This window comes from Pipistrellus kuhlii, unplaced genomic scaffold (assembly GCF_014108245.1).
Source record: "Pipistrellus kuhlii isolate mPipKuh1 unplaced genomic scaffold, mPipKuh1.p scaffold_m20_p_16, whole genome shotgun sequence".
In the NCBI taxonomy this organism is placed as follows: domain Eukaryota; kingdom Metazoa; phylum Chordata; class Mammalia; order Chiroptera; family Vespertilionidae; genus Pipistrellus; species Pipistrellus kuhlii.
The window spans coordinates 20,104,881-20,121,259 of NW_023425471.1; the positions used below are offsets into that span (position 1 = coordinate 20,104,881).

Below are 16,379 nucleotides of genomic sequence, written 5' to 3' on the forward strand. Positions count from 1 at the left end.
AATAATTATTATCAATTAAATTCAGATGCCTTTGTTGTATTACAGGTCTTTCACCTTTAGAGTGAACAATATACCTGGTGGGCACCTCCTAGTGAGGGCAATTGTTATGCCAGTAAGACTTGAGCTATCCTCTAATGAGGTAGTATTAAAACCACATGGCTTCTTGCTGAAAACATGTTTTAGGGAGACAGTTACGTTGCATAATCGTCAGAATTATGTTGTTCACTTTGAATGGATACCAGTAAGCACAGAAGAAGGAGAATCATTTTTCATTCGTCCAAGTAAAGGTAATAGTTTATTGTTTGTTTGATTTAGACATTCATTTATTCATGTATTGTATTCAGGCATTAATCATTAATTATATGTGTACTATATAATGGTACTATGAACATAGAAATAAATCTAATATGGTCATTTGGGCATTTATTTTTGCATACATAAAATATACATTTGATTTAAAAATATGAATCCTATATTAGAGTTCTTAGAGAAATGGGAACAATAAGATATATATATATATATATTATATATATATATATATTATATATTTATATATATATATATATCAAACATAAAATGATAGAGAGACATATAGAGATTGATCAAAGGATTGGCTCATATGATTGTAGAGGCTGGTAAGTTTGAAATCTGTGGGGAAAGCCTGCAGGCTAGAGACTCAGGGAAGAATTGATGTTGTAGCCTTGAATCCAAGGAGAACCTCAGTCTTTTAATTTAAGACTTTTAGCTTATTGGATGAGGCCTTCCCACATTGGAAAACGTATCTGTTTCCTCATAATGTATTAATTTAATGTTAATCACATATAAAAAATACCTGTTCACTAAAACCTAGACTGATGTTTGCCCAAACAACTAGTCACCATAGCCTGGCCAAGTTGACAAATAAAACTAACTGTGACAGATACTGGTGAACTCAGTATTTTTTTGTTTAGTTTTAGTTTTAGTTTGATGATGATAAAGTATGATTCAGAATGACTTAAATTTTCTGAGATTGTGTATTCTTTTAGAAGGATCTACAAGTTCTTTACAGTCAATGTTTAATACAGGTAATAAAGTCTAATTAATAAAATTAAGAACTTAAAACTGTCATTTAAATAAGAATATTTTATTGATTAATTTTTTTGAGAGAGAGCAAAAAACACATTGATTTGTTATTCCATTTATTTATGCATTCTTTGATTGTTTCTTATATATGCTCTATGTGCCTTGACTGGGCATTGAACCTGCAACCTTGGAGTATATGGATGCCATTCTAACCAACTGAGCTACCTGGTCAGGGCTTAGAATTATAATTTTTTATGGTTATTTGTATTTGTTAAATATATTTTTAACTTGCTTCTGCCATTTCCTGGAATTGGTAATTCCACATAATGTACTGTTACAAAAATGAGCCCTGGTCACTACTAACCTGTCACTTATGTACTAGCCCACATGTGTCAAACACAAGGCTCGCGGGCCAAATCCGTCCCGCCAGGCCTTGCAATGTGGCCCGCACCGCGCTGTCATCACTGCACTCCGCTGCGTTTCCATCACAAGGACAGTTTATGACTGTTCAGTAAACCATTCGGCCCGCGATTTAGGCTGGATTTTAGATTTTGGCCCCTTCTCTGATTGAGTTCGACACCCCTAGCGACACATTTGGCAAACATCATTGTGATGTTTTGTGAATATCTCATGAGGACACAAGCTATCTTTTAAAGTAAAACAAAGGCAAGTTAGAAGCAGAATGATGAATATGGTGTCTTCATGTCAGGTACATGTCAGGACTTTCCAGTTAGATGGAAGGATCTAGGTCCTTGTATCTGCAGTGAGTCGCGTGGTATGTTTTATCCAACTAAAGTCTAATGCTGCATGAGAAATTTAAAACAAACTTTGAGTCAGATAGACCTGATTTCAAAACTAGTCGTGGCTTTTTACTAGCTTTGTGATCTTAGGAAAAATACTCTATAAGCACTGGTTTCTTTATCTGTAAAGTGAAGAGACTACCATATCTCAGATTAAATATATGAAAAATTCTTCCATAATGACTGACAAAGAGTATGTGTCAAATAGATAGCTACTTGATTAGGACAATTGCTGATTGTTTGGATTCCCCCATCCCCTTGAAGTATCCTCAGGGTAATAACAACTTATGCTTCTTGCAACCCATCCTCAATTCCTTACTCCCGCTTCCTTCCTTCTGTTCTACTTTCCCTACTTTCTTCCATTCCTCTTTCTCCTCCCTCCTTCTTTATCTCTAATTTAGGGATAGTCTTCATTTGTGATCAAAATAGAGTACATATCAGATCACAGAGGAATTCTAGTTTGTAGAAATCTTGCATTAGGTGTATATTCTTGTATTATTATAGTTATTTCCAAATCATGACTTTTTTATAACTCTACCAGTGTCTGTAACAGGGAGTTTTATAAACAACTTAAGTGTACAATTTTAGTGCAGATATAGGCAGAGATGTTGACAAACTTAACAAAGAGTAGGACTGTTCCTTCATTTGGGTTGGAGATCATTGATATAGCCATATTTAATCTTTTTACTAACCTGGATTGATTTAGCAGAATCCAGATTATTTATTAAACATTTCAGGTATATTTCCATTATTATTTAGCAGATTCACTTGACCCAGCTCTTTTTTTGTGTATGTGGTTATTAATATTGATAATATTGGGTCCTGCTCCAATACAAAGAAAAGCTAAATGAATAATATGATATGAAGAAAGAGAAACTATTTCTGCACGTTTCAGAGATTCTAGGTAAATCTCCAGTATTTTTTTTTAAAAAAAACAGGTATCTAGTAATGCTAGTTATATATTATAATCTGCATCTTAGCTTATAGACTTGGCACTTTTCCTTGTTTTTCTTTAGTCTACCTATGGCTGAATGGGCTGGGCTTCAACCTAGTGGCTGCCATGGAAATGCAGAGATGATGCTGAATTTGTCAAAATAGAGATGGAATTGCAATATTATAAACTGGAACTCCAGTTATACTTCTCATAATCTTTAGTTCTTATATTTACAGGGGATATTTTAGTATTTACTTTTATTTTCTTTGGGTTGTTCTTAGAATTTTTTAATCCAAGCATAAGAACACAATAGCTTTTAATTCCAAACAAAATGTTTATATTAGTAATCTCATTAGTCCTTAATGAGACTACTTTCTTTTTAAATTGATTTTAAAGAGAGGAAGGGAGATGGTGACAATGAATTAATGATGACAATGAATCAGAGATTGCCTGCCTCTGGTAGGATTCCTACTGGGGAATAGAGCCCATAACCCAGGCATGTGCCCTGACTGGGAATTGAGCCGTGACCTGGCTCATGGGTAAATGCTTTACCACTGAGCAACACTGGCCAAACACTTTTGATCTTTTTAGAACACAATTGATACAGTACTCGAATCTATTTCCGATAACAATAAAGAAAGTATACATAGTTTATATACATAGTTTTTTCTTATATCATTTTTTCTTTTGATGCTCAGTATAAATATCATAATTACTTAATTTTGTTTTGCTTTGTGTAAATAGAAACTGAATTTTTATCAAGTTGTTTTTCTTATATTCCTTTTGCTATATTGGAGTTATATCTCAGATAATATATTTAATCATGTCCCTCACTATATTTTTTATAAACTAAAATAGTTTTGAATTAAATGTTATATTGTGATTGTCCTTTCTTTATGAGGTGTGATATATTTTGGATTTTGTTTGATTAGTGGATACTGTAGGGAAAAGTGTAAGGTTGGACTGATATTTTTAAAGATGGAATTGGCTTCTAATATGATGTTTTCATAGGCATTATTCATGTTTCTGCTCATTTTGTTTTCTTCTTAGTTGTCTTTAACCTTTCTGAACCCTTGAGTCTGCTCAGTTTTCAAACTTGACTTGAATCAGTTCACTATCTTTCTTAATTATCTCCCTCCTTGGCCATTTCTAATACCTGCCCTTCCAATCCCACCTTGCTCAGTCTAACCATCCAGTTTATGTCCCCTGTTCCCTGTTTAAGTGCCTTTATACATAGCATTGAATCTTCTATGTCCAAGTTACATCCCATCACAATCTTTTCCACACACCTCTCTCTTCTACAATAGCACTGTCACTTGCCTTTGGCACTTACCTCAGCTTTGTCTTCCTCTAGAGTTTCTGTTCATCCTTGAGTCACAACTCAAATGCCATCTCTTTAAATGAGGTTTTCTCCACTTTCTTGGGCCAATTTAGACTCCACTCCCCATCTTTTCAGCTCCCACTGTGTATTTCTTTAATGTTATCTACAATTATATGCTTCTATACATTTCCTATTGTGGTAGATGTTGCTAAACCCATACTGATATATATTCCCCTTCCTAATAGGATCCTCATTTTGTTTGGCTAAGCAGTGTTCTTATCTAGAAATCTCTTTTCCCAAGCTTATTGCCAAAGAGATATGGACAGGATTTTCTTTTATTCCCATCCTTCTTTGTGCTAGACACTGAAATACTTCTACATATTTTAGCTTATCTAATCCCCTACAAAAATTCTCTGCATTAGATAAAGTTATCCCCATTTTATGTATGAGGAAACTGTTAACGTAGGTTAAGTAAATTGTCCAAGGTCTCAGCTAGTAAGTCAGAGAGTTAAAACTTGAATCAGGGAGTCTGACCCTTCAAATTGTGCTGTTTTAATCACTATGCTATCTTTCTACATTGAGAAAGGCCACACAGTAAGGAATGTAAGTGTGGGAAGCTAGAAAGAGCATTGCTCTTTGAAGGCCTTGTCAATCTGTTAAGGCAGCCCCAAAATACCTATTTGTGGATGTCTAATTTCATAAGACAAACAAACTCCTATCTTCCCAACCCACTGTATCGGGACTTTTTGTTACTTATAAACAAATCTAATCCCAGTGGACTCCCATTAGACTATTATCTCTTCCGTGCCCAGTTTCTATTATTTTTATAAATTACTGTATTGGCCTTCAAGAGTATTAATAATATCTGACAATGAGTGTTCTCTAGGCATCATGTGCTATGTTAATTCTTTGCATGTATTGTTATCTCCCTTCATAGTCATAGGATGTAGGCACTATATCTTTTTTAAGATTGAGGAAACTACCATCACATGAGAGTCACCCCGATCCAAAGCAAAGATTGTGGTGATCACTCATTTCTCTCCGTTTATTGCCCATTGCCTTTGAATCTCAGGTGATGCTTTCTTCATTAAGAAAGAACTTCTGAGTCGTTGTTTCCACTAAGTATTATTTACTTCCTTTAGAGATGATGTATTTATGTATTTAAAAATATATATATTTTATTGATTTTTCACAGAGAGGAAGAGAGAGGGATAGAGAGTTAGAAACGTCAATGAGAGAGAATCATTGACCAGCTGCCTCTTGCACACCCCCTACTGGGGATGTGCCCGCAACCAAGGTACATGCCCTTGACCAGAATCGAACCAGGGACCTTTCAGTCCGCAGGCCGACGCTCTATCCACTGAGCCAAACCGGTGCTGGCAAGATGATGCATTTAAAGAGATAAGCAGCTCTCTCTAAATTTGCTTGATGCCACCTGGGTTCTCAGTACATTTGAGTTATAGAAATGTATTGATTACTCATAGCTATATCAGAAATTACATTTCTAGGGATATGAATGTTTTAAAAAAGCCTCTGGTAATTCTTTCCTCTAAAAACTGAATAATAGTCTGATGTTAATAATAAGTATTTCAGAATATTGTAAAACATGGAGGAGACACAAACAGGGATCATGAATGGTTTTTGAATATGTATGTATAAAGCCATTTCTAGCTCTAGCCAGTTTAGCTCAGTGGATAGAGCATCAGCCTGTGGACTGAAGGGTCCCCGGTTCAATTCCAGTCAAGGGCACCTACCTACCTTTCAGGCTCCTCCCCAGACCGAGCCCTAGTCAGGGCTTATGCAGGAGGCAACCATGAACATCTCACACTGATGTTTCTCTGTCTTTCCTTCTTTCTTCTACTCTTTATAAATCAGTGGAAAAATATCCTCAGGTGAAGATTAAAACAAAAACAGAAACAAAATAAATAAAGTCCTCTCTAATCTTAGAGTGTTTGTTTCATTGATCAATTTCTGTTTTTTTGGATTTTTTTTTGAAATATTGGCATGCTTTTTGTCAAATATTTTCACCTGCCTTTTAAACTTGAAAAATACGATGTATTTTAGATTTTAATCAAACTATGAGTCTATACAAATTTGATAATCACTCATTTAGTATTTTCCTATACTTTGAGTTTAATTTAAATAATTTGTTATATGATGTTATATTTGTATGCCAGCCCTTATTTTGGATATGAAAAAATATATATTTAAAATGTGGAACTGTCTCATTCTCTCTAAATCCTCTGTAGGCATTGTTGAACCATTCTCCTCATTGGAATGTGAAGTAACATGGCTGCCCGGTTTCTCTTCTCCAGACAGGGGAGAATTTACTCTTCAAGTTGATGAAGGAAACACGATGACACTAAAATGTGTTGCACATGTAATGATTTCCTTTGAACATGAATTTTATTTTGAGGGCTTTTAAATTGTTTGACATATGTGTGAGTAGAGTAGTTGGATATGTATAATGTGTTAGTAAAACCTGATTTTGCATGCAATATTTAGTTAACTAAATTATGTTATAATATTTTTGGAGCCATAAATTAAGACTTTGCTAAAAATGTGTTGCTATCTAGAATTAATTTAGCAATCTAAGACTTTTGTGATAACAATATTAGGGTATTTCCATTGCTCCAGGCTTAAAATAAGCTGTGTCCTATTGCTGTCACTATTTTGTGTTTGACAAGTTTCACTATTTTGTGTTTGACAAGTTTACTAATATAAATATTTCCCACATAGTCATCCCATGTGTTGTTTTTTTTTTTTTCTGGTAAAAGACCAGCTATTTAGTAATGCAGACTTGACATTAATAATAGATATCACTTATTGAGTAATTACAGTGGCAGGCATGATACTAAGTGCTGTTCATGTATTATTTAATTTAATCCTTATGACAACTCTATAGGTATAGACTAATAACTCAATTGAGGAAATGGAAGATTTGATTGGTTAATGAACTAATATAGGTTTACACATGCAGTAGTGCCCTAGTTGGAATTTATATTCAGATCTATCTGTCTCTACAGCCTTTGTTATTACCATAAAATTTGCTTTCCTCTTTCTTCACACTAGGATTGGTTAAGAATTAAACATTGAGATATCAGAATAATAAATTAGATTATTTTTTGTTAAACTTTTAAAGCCCTTAAAGTTAAATGGACTGTGAAATGTTGTTCTTAAGAAAGTAAAGATGGAGCAACATTAAGTGATTAAATAAAATGTTCAAGTGTGCCATTAATTTATGAAAGACTTGACTAATTCCTCTTCTATTATCTTTATTTGAAAATTATTATTCCAATTACCATGACATGTTCTTCAAATAATTTTAAGAATATACTAAAACCTCCTATGATAATAAGAAATAATATATCATGTATAAAGATAATAGGGTCTGGTGTAAAGAGAACCAAATGAGGAATTAGAAAACTTGGGTTCTAGTTGCCTTTGACTATGGTGTGCTTTCTTGTAAAATGGGAGAGATGGGTTATTTTAACATTTCAAAAAGTGTTTTCTGTGAAATGATTTGTGTGGGGAAAAGTGAGGGAGTCCTGCATCGATGTAATTCTGTGAATCACAGTAAATTTCCTTCTCATTATCAGATAAGCAGAGTGTACATTATCAGCATATTAAGTGCTGTGAGAAGGCGTCTAGTAGAACCCTGCTTGGATAATCTCATTTGGCACATTATTTTCCATAGTCACGTGTCCCTGAACTCTTTCCTTTTACATAGCATAAGGTAGCACTGTACATAGTTGGGTAGATGATCTCTTACATCTCCTTCAGTGATTAATTCACATGATTCTCAGTCTTGGATTTACTTTCTCCACAGAGTTATCTTACTCCCCCTGCCTTTTTCATTTTAGGAGTACAACTTAAATAGTTGTCTGTTTTCCTTTCTCTATTTAAAAAATCTTTATTGTTTAAAGCATTACATATGTTCCATTTTTCCCCCTCCCATTGACCCCTTATGCCCTTCGCATGCCCCAGGCCTTCACTATCCTATTGTCTGTATCCATGGGTTATGTATATATGCATACAAGTTCTTTGCTTGATCTCCACCCACATCCGCTATCCCTCTGAGATTCCACAGTCTGTTTCATGCTTCTATGTCTCTGGATCTATTTTGTTCAACAATTTATTTTTTTTCATTAGATTCCACATATGAGTGAGATCATGTGATACCATAAAATCTGATAACACCTCATATTTTAGAAATTTTCATGAAGCTGAAAAGATTTAAAATTGTTTGGTGGCCATAAAAAAAGGTGTTTACTATTATTCATCTGCATTTTCCCTGTCTTCCCTTCATTATTAGCGTGGTAACACCAAGGTCTTGTTTTTGGAGCCAAGGATACTCTTCAATAATATCCCTCAAGGTTTAACAACTTTGAAGAAAGTTATTCTTCACAATGTGGGACAAAACCATGCCTATTTCAAGGTGAGGTAAAATCTTGGAATCTTACTTAGATCAGATCACATTATAATTTGAATATTTTGTGATGAACACTATGGCATTAATATTTTAGTTTTTATAAATTTGGTAATGCTAATATTTAGATATTTCACATGATACTTATCTGAGTATATTTTATGTAATTTCCCATAAAATTAACTTCTTCCTTTCTTTCTTAGTCTCTCCTTTTCTTTTCCTCTTACCCTCTTTTTTTTCTATCTGTTATTTTGTTATATTAAAAAAGGTAAGTGATTTGAAGAAAATACCATTTAAAAATGTATTTTGTCAATGTCATATTCCATATTTAATTACATGCTTTTTATTTTATCCTCTCTCATCAGGATTCTCAAGGTATCAACTTGAACCATTCTAAAGATATTGTATATATAGTTTTGTTTTTTTTAATTGCCAGGTGGGAGTTTGTTTAAAGTGGTGATAGTTTTTTTTTATTATTATTATTATAACTGAAAAATCTATTAACATCTCCTAATAGAAGTTAGCATTGGAGATCTTTCATTCAAGCTTTATATTTACACTAAAGTCCTGGTGCACAAAATTCTTACACTGGTAGGGTCCCTAGGCTTGGCTGATGATCAGGGCCAATCTGTAGGGCAACCAGCAAGGTGATCAGGGGGCCCCCCTCTGGCACCAGCCTTGGCCAGCCTGGCACTGCCTGATCACTGGCCCTGCCCCCTCTCTGCTGCTGCTGGTTGCCTCCCTCTGAAGGCTGGGGCAGCTCTTTCATTGAGCCTCTGCCCCCTAGCAGTCAATGTGCATCATAGCGACTGTCATTCCATGGTTTCTGCTGTTTGGTCAATTTGCATATTAGGCTTTTATTATATAGGATGTCTTTTGCCCCAAAAACCAAATGAGGATACCATTTTCTGCTCTGTTGCTTCCAAATTAGATTTTAAGGCTTTGTTTCTTCATACCCACAAATATCTTAATTTCTTATCCCCTTTTAAATATCTAATTTCCCTTTATTATTTTGGATTAAAGGATTGTAGGCAGGGCTAAATTAGTCTCTGACAAACCATATCATAAGTTCATTTTTTTGAATGTCAACATGATACCTAGACATTAGGCTATCAAGGAAATGACAAAGAAGAGGAAGTTACTTTATCATCTTGCTTCCCAACTACCTTTGCTTTCGGTTTTTATGATCAGGGAAAAGGCAAAATTATAGATGTATCTAGAACTTTAGCATCTTCCCTAAGAGATATAGTTCATCCTTTTAAATTTTGCAGTCTTAAAAACACTTCAGACAATAAACGTCAGCTTCCTATTTAAAATGGAAGATGCCACTATTGAATGTTCTATTTGCAAATCCTTGTTGAAGTTCAAACTATATGTACATCTGGTGTTTGAAAATCAGTTACACAATCATCTCATGCCCTGTGCCTGGAGGAACTCTCTCTAGATAGTAGTTTGAAAGCTTTCCTTTGAGAGCTTTGGAACAGTAACTTGAAAGGATAATGAAAACAAAACAGAACAAAAACAGCCTCATAGAAACAGAGACTGTTTGATGGTTACCAGAAGGGTGAAGGTAGTTGAAAATGGGAAGGGGAATGTAGTCAATAATTTTGTAATAAGTTTGCACATGACAAATCATTACTAGAATTAATAGGATGATAACATTGTAAGGTCTAAAAATGCTGAATCACTATATTGTACAGGTGAAACTAATATAACAAATATAAGATCATATGCCAACTATACTTAAAAAAATTAAAAAGATAGGATAATTAGCCTTTCTACAAATTTTCTTTTACAGGTTTGCAATAAGAGTCGTATGTCTATCATTAATATTGTTCCATCAGAAGGAATAATTCCATTTGGGGGGCTAACTGTTGTCACTATCACCTGTACACCTACCATGGCAGAAAAATTTGATACAATAGCAAAGGTATGTTTATATACATGAGTCCCTGCACCATATTTATGACTATGTGGATTTGTTTGGTTCAGATATTTGTAGTGGTAAGTATAATGCTAAAAAATGTTACAAACATATTTATTTTTAGAAAGCTTATTTAATGAAGAGCAGATTTTTTTTCATTTTACTTTTTTTATTATTTTTTTTTATTATTAAGGTATTATATGTGTACATATCTTTCCATTGCCCCCCCTTCCAGAAGTGCAGATTTTAGCAATCTGAAAGAACAACTACCTTGTCTATACCATCTATTATAAAAATGGTTAGCAGAATCTGGCAAGAGGATTTGTAGAAAATATTTCTGATAAAAGTTGGTTATGGAAACTTGTACTAAATTTAAATTAACATCTTTCATTAATATGAGGCATTTTCATATGAAATTGGAATTATATTTGGCATCTTTAACTTGTGACAATCCTCACTAGTTATAGAGCAAAATATGTTTAATGGCATTAATTATGTATCATAGAAGAAATAATCAATTTTGGAATGTTAATTAAAAATAGCTTTAATGACTAAATGAATTACCAGCAAATTCTATATGATGTTAACATCTATATTTTATAGCACACATTAAATGTTTTACTATTTTATATTCTAAGAATCATGTAAATGAAAAGATATTACCTTAATTTTAGGGACTTATCTGTGTTCATTAAACAAAATAAATAAAATAAGACCAGTCTGTAATAAATTTTACGTATTATATAAAGCCATCTGAGGAGACACCAAGATGGTGGCCTAGGTAAGCACCTAAGCTGCCGCCTTGCCCAACAATTTCAAAACAACAATTAAAATCAGAATGGACATCATCCAAACACACAGGAAATCTGGCGGAGTGGGAAATCTACAACCAGAAAGGAGAGAAGCTCACGGACTGGATTGGGAGCCGCAAAGTGCTAGGTAGGGTGACGCTTGCGCAGAGAGGAAGTGTGGCTGGATGCCTGGCTGGCGGGAGGGGAAAGGAAGTCCCTGATTGCACTGAATCCTTTCCTTCTGCACTGAACCCCAACCGCGGCTGAAACCTCATGGACCCAGGCTCATACCGGTGGAGTCCAGACTGTAGAGAAAGGCACCTGGAGACTGAGACTGGGAGACTGGGAGAGCCGGGAGCCATGAAGCACAGCGGGCAGGGTCTACAGTCGCGCAAGTGAGTGCTCACAGAGGTCTGACCGCGGAGGGTGATGCGGCCTCTCCATAGCGGAAGGAGTCAGAAGCTGCAGACTACAGAGACTCCAACCAATTCCGGGCAAACCCTTGGGGCACCCATGCTCTTGCATGGGGAATCAGGATGGTCAGACGGAAACTCAGGGAAGCCACGGAAGGCAGAGGTCAGGCAGAAACTCAGGCAAGTGCACAAGGGCAGGGCTGACAGGAAGCCAAGACTGTCAGTTCAGCTCTGAGACTCCACCCCATCCAAGCTGAGCACAGAGGCTCTTGCAATTTTGCAAGTCTGATCCTATAAGACTGTCTCCAATACAGAAGGTATCCCAGAGTAGACAAAGCTGATACTCACATCCAATGGGCCTGAAGGTCAATTCCTCCCTGGGATACCAACAATAATCAAGACTTAACCTACAACAAGGCTGTACATGCAGTCCACAAAGAGAAGCACCAAGAGTGTTTATCTCAGGTAACTGGGGAGGCTGACCCACTGAGCCATATAGGAGACCAAGCACACAGAGCCATCCTACCAACTCTGGGAAGCAGTAAAAATGCCAAGACAAGGAAATAGATCTCAAACGAAAGAGATGGAGAATGAGACTGGATATAGAGTTCAAAACCACGGTTATAAGGTTTTTCAAGAATTTCCTTGAAAAGGCTGATAAAATAAAGGAGACCTTTAAAGATATGAAAAGGGATCAACTAGAAATAAAGAATACATTGTCTGAAAATAATATATATATATATATATATATATTATTTTTGTCTGAAAATTATATATATATATATATATATATATATATATATATATATATATATATATATATTATACAGAGTCCTAAAAACAGAATGGAAGATTGCAAGAATCAAGTCAAAGATTTGGAACACAAAGAGCCAGAGGACATTCCTCTGCAGAAGCAAAAAGATAAGAGAATCCAGAAAGTTGAAGATAGTGTAAGAAATCTCTGGGACAACTTCAAGTGAGCCAACATCAGAATTATGGGGGTCCCAGAAGAAGAGAGAGAGCAAGATACCGAAAGCCTATTGAAAGAAATAGTGACAGAAAACTTCCCCCACCTGGTGAAAGAAATAGACTTACAAGACCAGGAAGTGCACAGAACCCCAAACAAAAGGAATCCAAAGAGGACCACACCAAGACACATCATAATTAAAATTCCAAGAGCAAAAGACAAAGAGAGAATATTAAAAGCAGCAAGAGAAAAGCAGGTAGTTACCTATAAAGGAGCACCCATATGATTGTCAGCTGATTTCTCAACAGAAACTATGCAGGCCAGACAGGAATGGCAAGAAATATTCAAGGTGATGAATAGCAAGAACCTACAGCCAAAATTACTCTACCCAGCAAAGCTATCACTCAGAATCAAAGGCCAGATAAAGAACTTCACAAATAAAAAAAAAAGCTAAAGGAGTTCATCACTACTAAACCAGAATTATATGAATTGCTGAAGGGGGTTCTTTAGGAAGAGGAAGAAGATAAAGATAAAAATTATGAACAACAAATACATAACTATCAACAAGTGAATCTAAAAACCAAAGGAATTAAAAAATCTGATGAACAATATTAACTGGTGAATATAATAGAATCAGAGGTATGGAAGGGGAGTGAACTGACAATTCTTGGGGAAAAGGGGCGTAGGGGGTGTGGGAAGAGACTGAACATAAACTGTGCACCTATGGATGAGGACAATGCGGGGTGGGGAAAGGACAGAGGGTGGAATGGGAACCTGGTGGAGGGGAGCAATGGAGGCGGGGGAAAAAGAGGAACATTTGTAATAATCTGAACAATAAAGATTTATTTAAAAAAATAAATTTTACGTATTATAAACTCATAGAATAAAATGCTCTTGATCTTCAATTTGATGATCAACTGTATACATTTATTCATACTGAAAAAGAATATGTACACTTTCATCAGATCAAAATGAATATCTTTAGATGTACTAATATCCACAATTTTATCCTTCAGTTCCCTATAACAATTTAAAAATATGTAGCTTAATGTAATAAACACTAATTTGCCTCACCCCCAAATAAATAGCCTAAGAATTATATTTTCTTTAGAGAAACTGGTATTGAAAGATTTTTTTAAATAGTTTTTTTTTTTTTAATTTCATAGAGTAAGAAAAGTGGAGACATAGAAACATCAATGATGAGATAGAATCATTGATCGGCTGCCTCATGTATTCTCCCCACTGGGGATTGTGCCTATAACCCAGGCATGTGCTTTGATAATTAAACTGTAATCTCCTGGTTCATAGTTCAATGCTCAAACAATGAGCCACACAAGCCAAGTGAAAGATGTTTTAAAATTAGTTTCTGTGGTATATGGTCTGAGATTTAGGCAGAATTTTTACACAGTATTTTGAAAATATAGAATAATATATTCACTAAAGTATAAATTTTACTAAAAGATTAATTTTTACTGTATCTTAGAAGAGTATGCTGTTTTTACAAAGCCTACCTTTTTTTTAATTGTTGACAGTTTTACAGATGTCTCCCATTTTCCAACTTTTTTCCTCCTCCACCAAACCCCCAGGTCTTTCCCACACTATGTATATGTCCATGGGTTATGCATATACTGGACACCTGGTGCACAAAATTCATTCATGGGTAGGGTCCTTTGGCCGGGCCAGCGATCAGGGCTGATCGGGGCCTTCTGGCTGCCAGCTGGTATCTTCCTCTATTCTGTGCCACCCCCTGGTGGTCATAGCAAGTGATCAAACTCCCAGTCTCCTGGTCGAACTCCCGAGGGGACACTTTGCATATTAGCTTTTATATATATATATATATATATATATATATATATATATATATATATATATAGATGTTCTTTGGCTAATCTCTTCCTATCCCCTCTGCCTTCCTCCCCACTGAGATCTGTTATTCTATTCTATGCATCCATGCCTCTGGTCCTATTTTGTTCGTCAGTTTATTTTGTTCATTAGATTCCACATATAAGTGAGATCATGTGATATTTGCCTTTCTCTAACTGGCTTATTTAGAAAAGCTTACCTTTTTAAAAGTGCAATACAATGAAATCTGTTCATTCATTCAACACAGTCTCTGTTGTAGATGCTAGGGATGCAAAATCACACAAGGAATTACACAATAAATTCTTATTTCACTATCTTAATTTTCCTGGAAACAGTTGAGTGTTCAGATAGTTCTTGGTTCAAGTTTTGCTGATGTTGCTTTCAAGTTTTGTGACCTCAAAACAAAGCACAAACAAACAAAACAACAACAACAAAAACAACAACAACAAAAAAATAACCAACAAAATATTTGACCTTTTTAAGCCTTAGCTTTCCTCACTTGGAAATTAGATTATTAATAGAAGTAACCTGACAGAATACTGAGGATTAAAAGAAGGTAATGTATTTTAGCTCCATACTGGACCCATATACTCATCAATTTTAAGCTGCTCTCATTAAAGTTGTTGTGGGTATTAGTATCTTCCTATGGAAATAAGTATGTTTGCATTCAGTTTCCTGTTTGTTTTATTTTTAATCCATTGAAGTTAGGTAAATACAAAAGGATTGCAGAGAGTTTGAGGCAACAATATAAATTCAAGTGGGTAGAATTCTGCAGTCAGGTTCACAATCTGTCAGCTGATTCCATTTGTGGTGGAGGTTTTAAGAGTTGAATACTTACTTCTCTTAGGAATATAAATTCTGCATAATAAGAAATGTGATGACAACTGCCAGAAGAAATCTTGTGACATTTACAAAATGTTATGATGATTTAAATTATGAAATGTTACATAAATGCCAGGTAACACTTCAGCAGTATATGAAAATATTTTAATGTGATTTTACAGAGTTTTATATATTTTTCTAAATATTAGATTGCTATACGCCATGCAACTGACATAGATCTTAGGATTGGTGGAACTGCTGAAGTTGCTTCTGTTGAAATCAAACCAGTAAGTGTCTATCTGATTTATTAATTGTGGTGATTTTTATTTGATCTCTGTCCCTAGTTAGTACATTTATGTTTAAAAATGTTATTATGTATTAATTTAACATAAATTAATACATGTAAATAAGTAATGAAGCAGAATAATAAATAATAGTGTAAAAATTCAACACCAAACTTAAGTATCGGAGCACTATCAATACCATTAAATCATGTGTAGATTTCCTCATGATCCTGCTCCTTTTAAGAGCTAATTCCTTTCCTTAATTTTGTGGTTATTATACCTTTACTTTTTCTAATTGGGTTACAACATGTGTATGAGTTCCTTACCCATTCTTTGTTTAGTTTACTCTGTTCATTTTTGAGTTTTATTAAAAAAATGTATAGTCTTTGGTGTGTTGCTTTAAATTAAATATTGTGTTTTCAAACTTTATTGAAGTTGTCTATGTGGTTCTATTTTATTCATTATCATTGTTATTTAATAATCCATTTCATAGACATACTATAATTTGTAGACACATTTCATTGTTCATAAATTTAAATGTTTCTGGTTTTTGTTATTACAAAGACTATACCTATTAACATTCATACACATACCTTCTGAGGCACTTATGCAAGAGTTTTCTTTTGGAGTGGAATTGGTAAGACATTGAATATATGCATATTTGACCTCACAAGATAATTACCATATTTTCTTTTCAAGTTTCCATTGACTTACATTCCATTGCTCTATACATTGTATTATAAGACTTACTGTTTGCCAATCTATGGAA

At 34.6% G+C, this 16,379-nt stretch overlaps 1 protein-coding gene across 1 annotated transcript in view; it reads left to right on the plus strand.

The window, feature by feature from the left end:
• The window catches only part of CFAP47 (cilia and flagella associated protein 47), a 396,096-nt gene that overhangs the window by 65,873 nt on the left and 313,844 nt on the right, over positions 1-16,379 (plus strand). Inside the window, 5 exon segments of the mRNA XM_036439773.1 lie at positions 46-287; positions 6,367-6,497; positions 8,433-8,555; positions 10,345-10,476; positions 15,536-15,613. Of these exon segments, the coding sequence (XP_036295666.1) occupies positions 46-287; positions 6,367-6,497; positions 8,433-8,555; positions 10,345-10,476; positions 15,536-15,613 (706 nt within the window).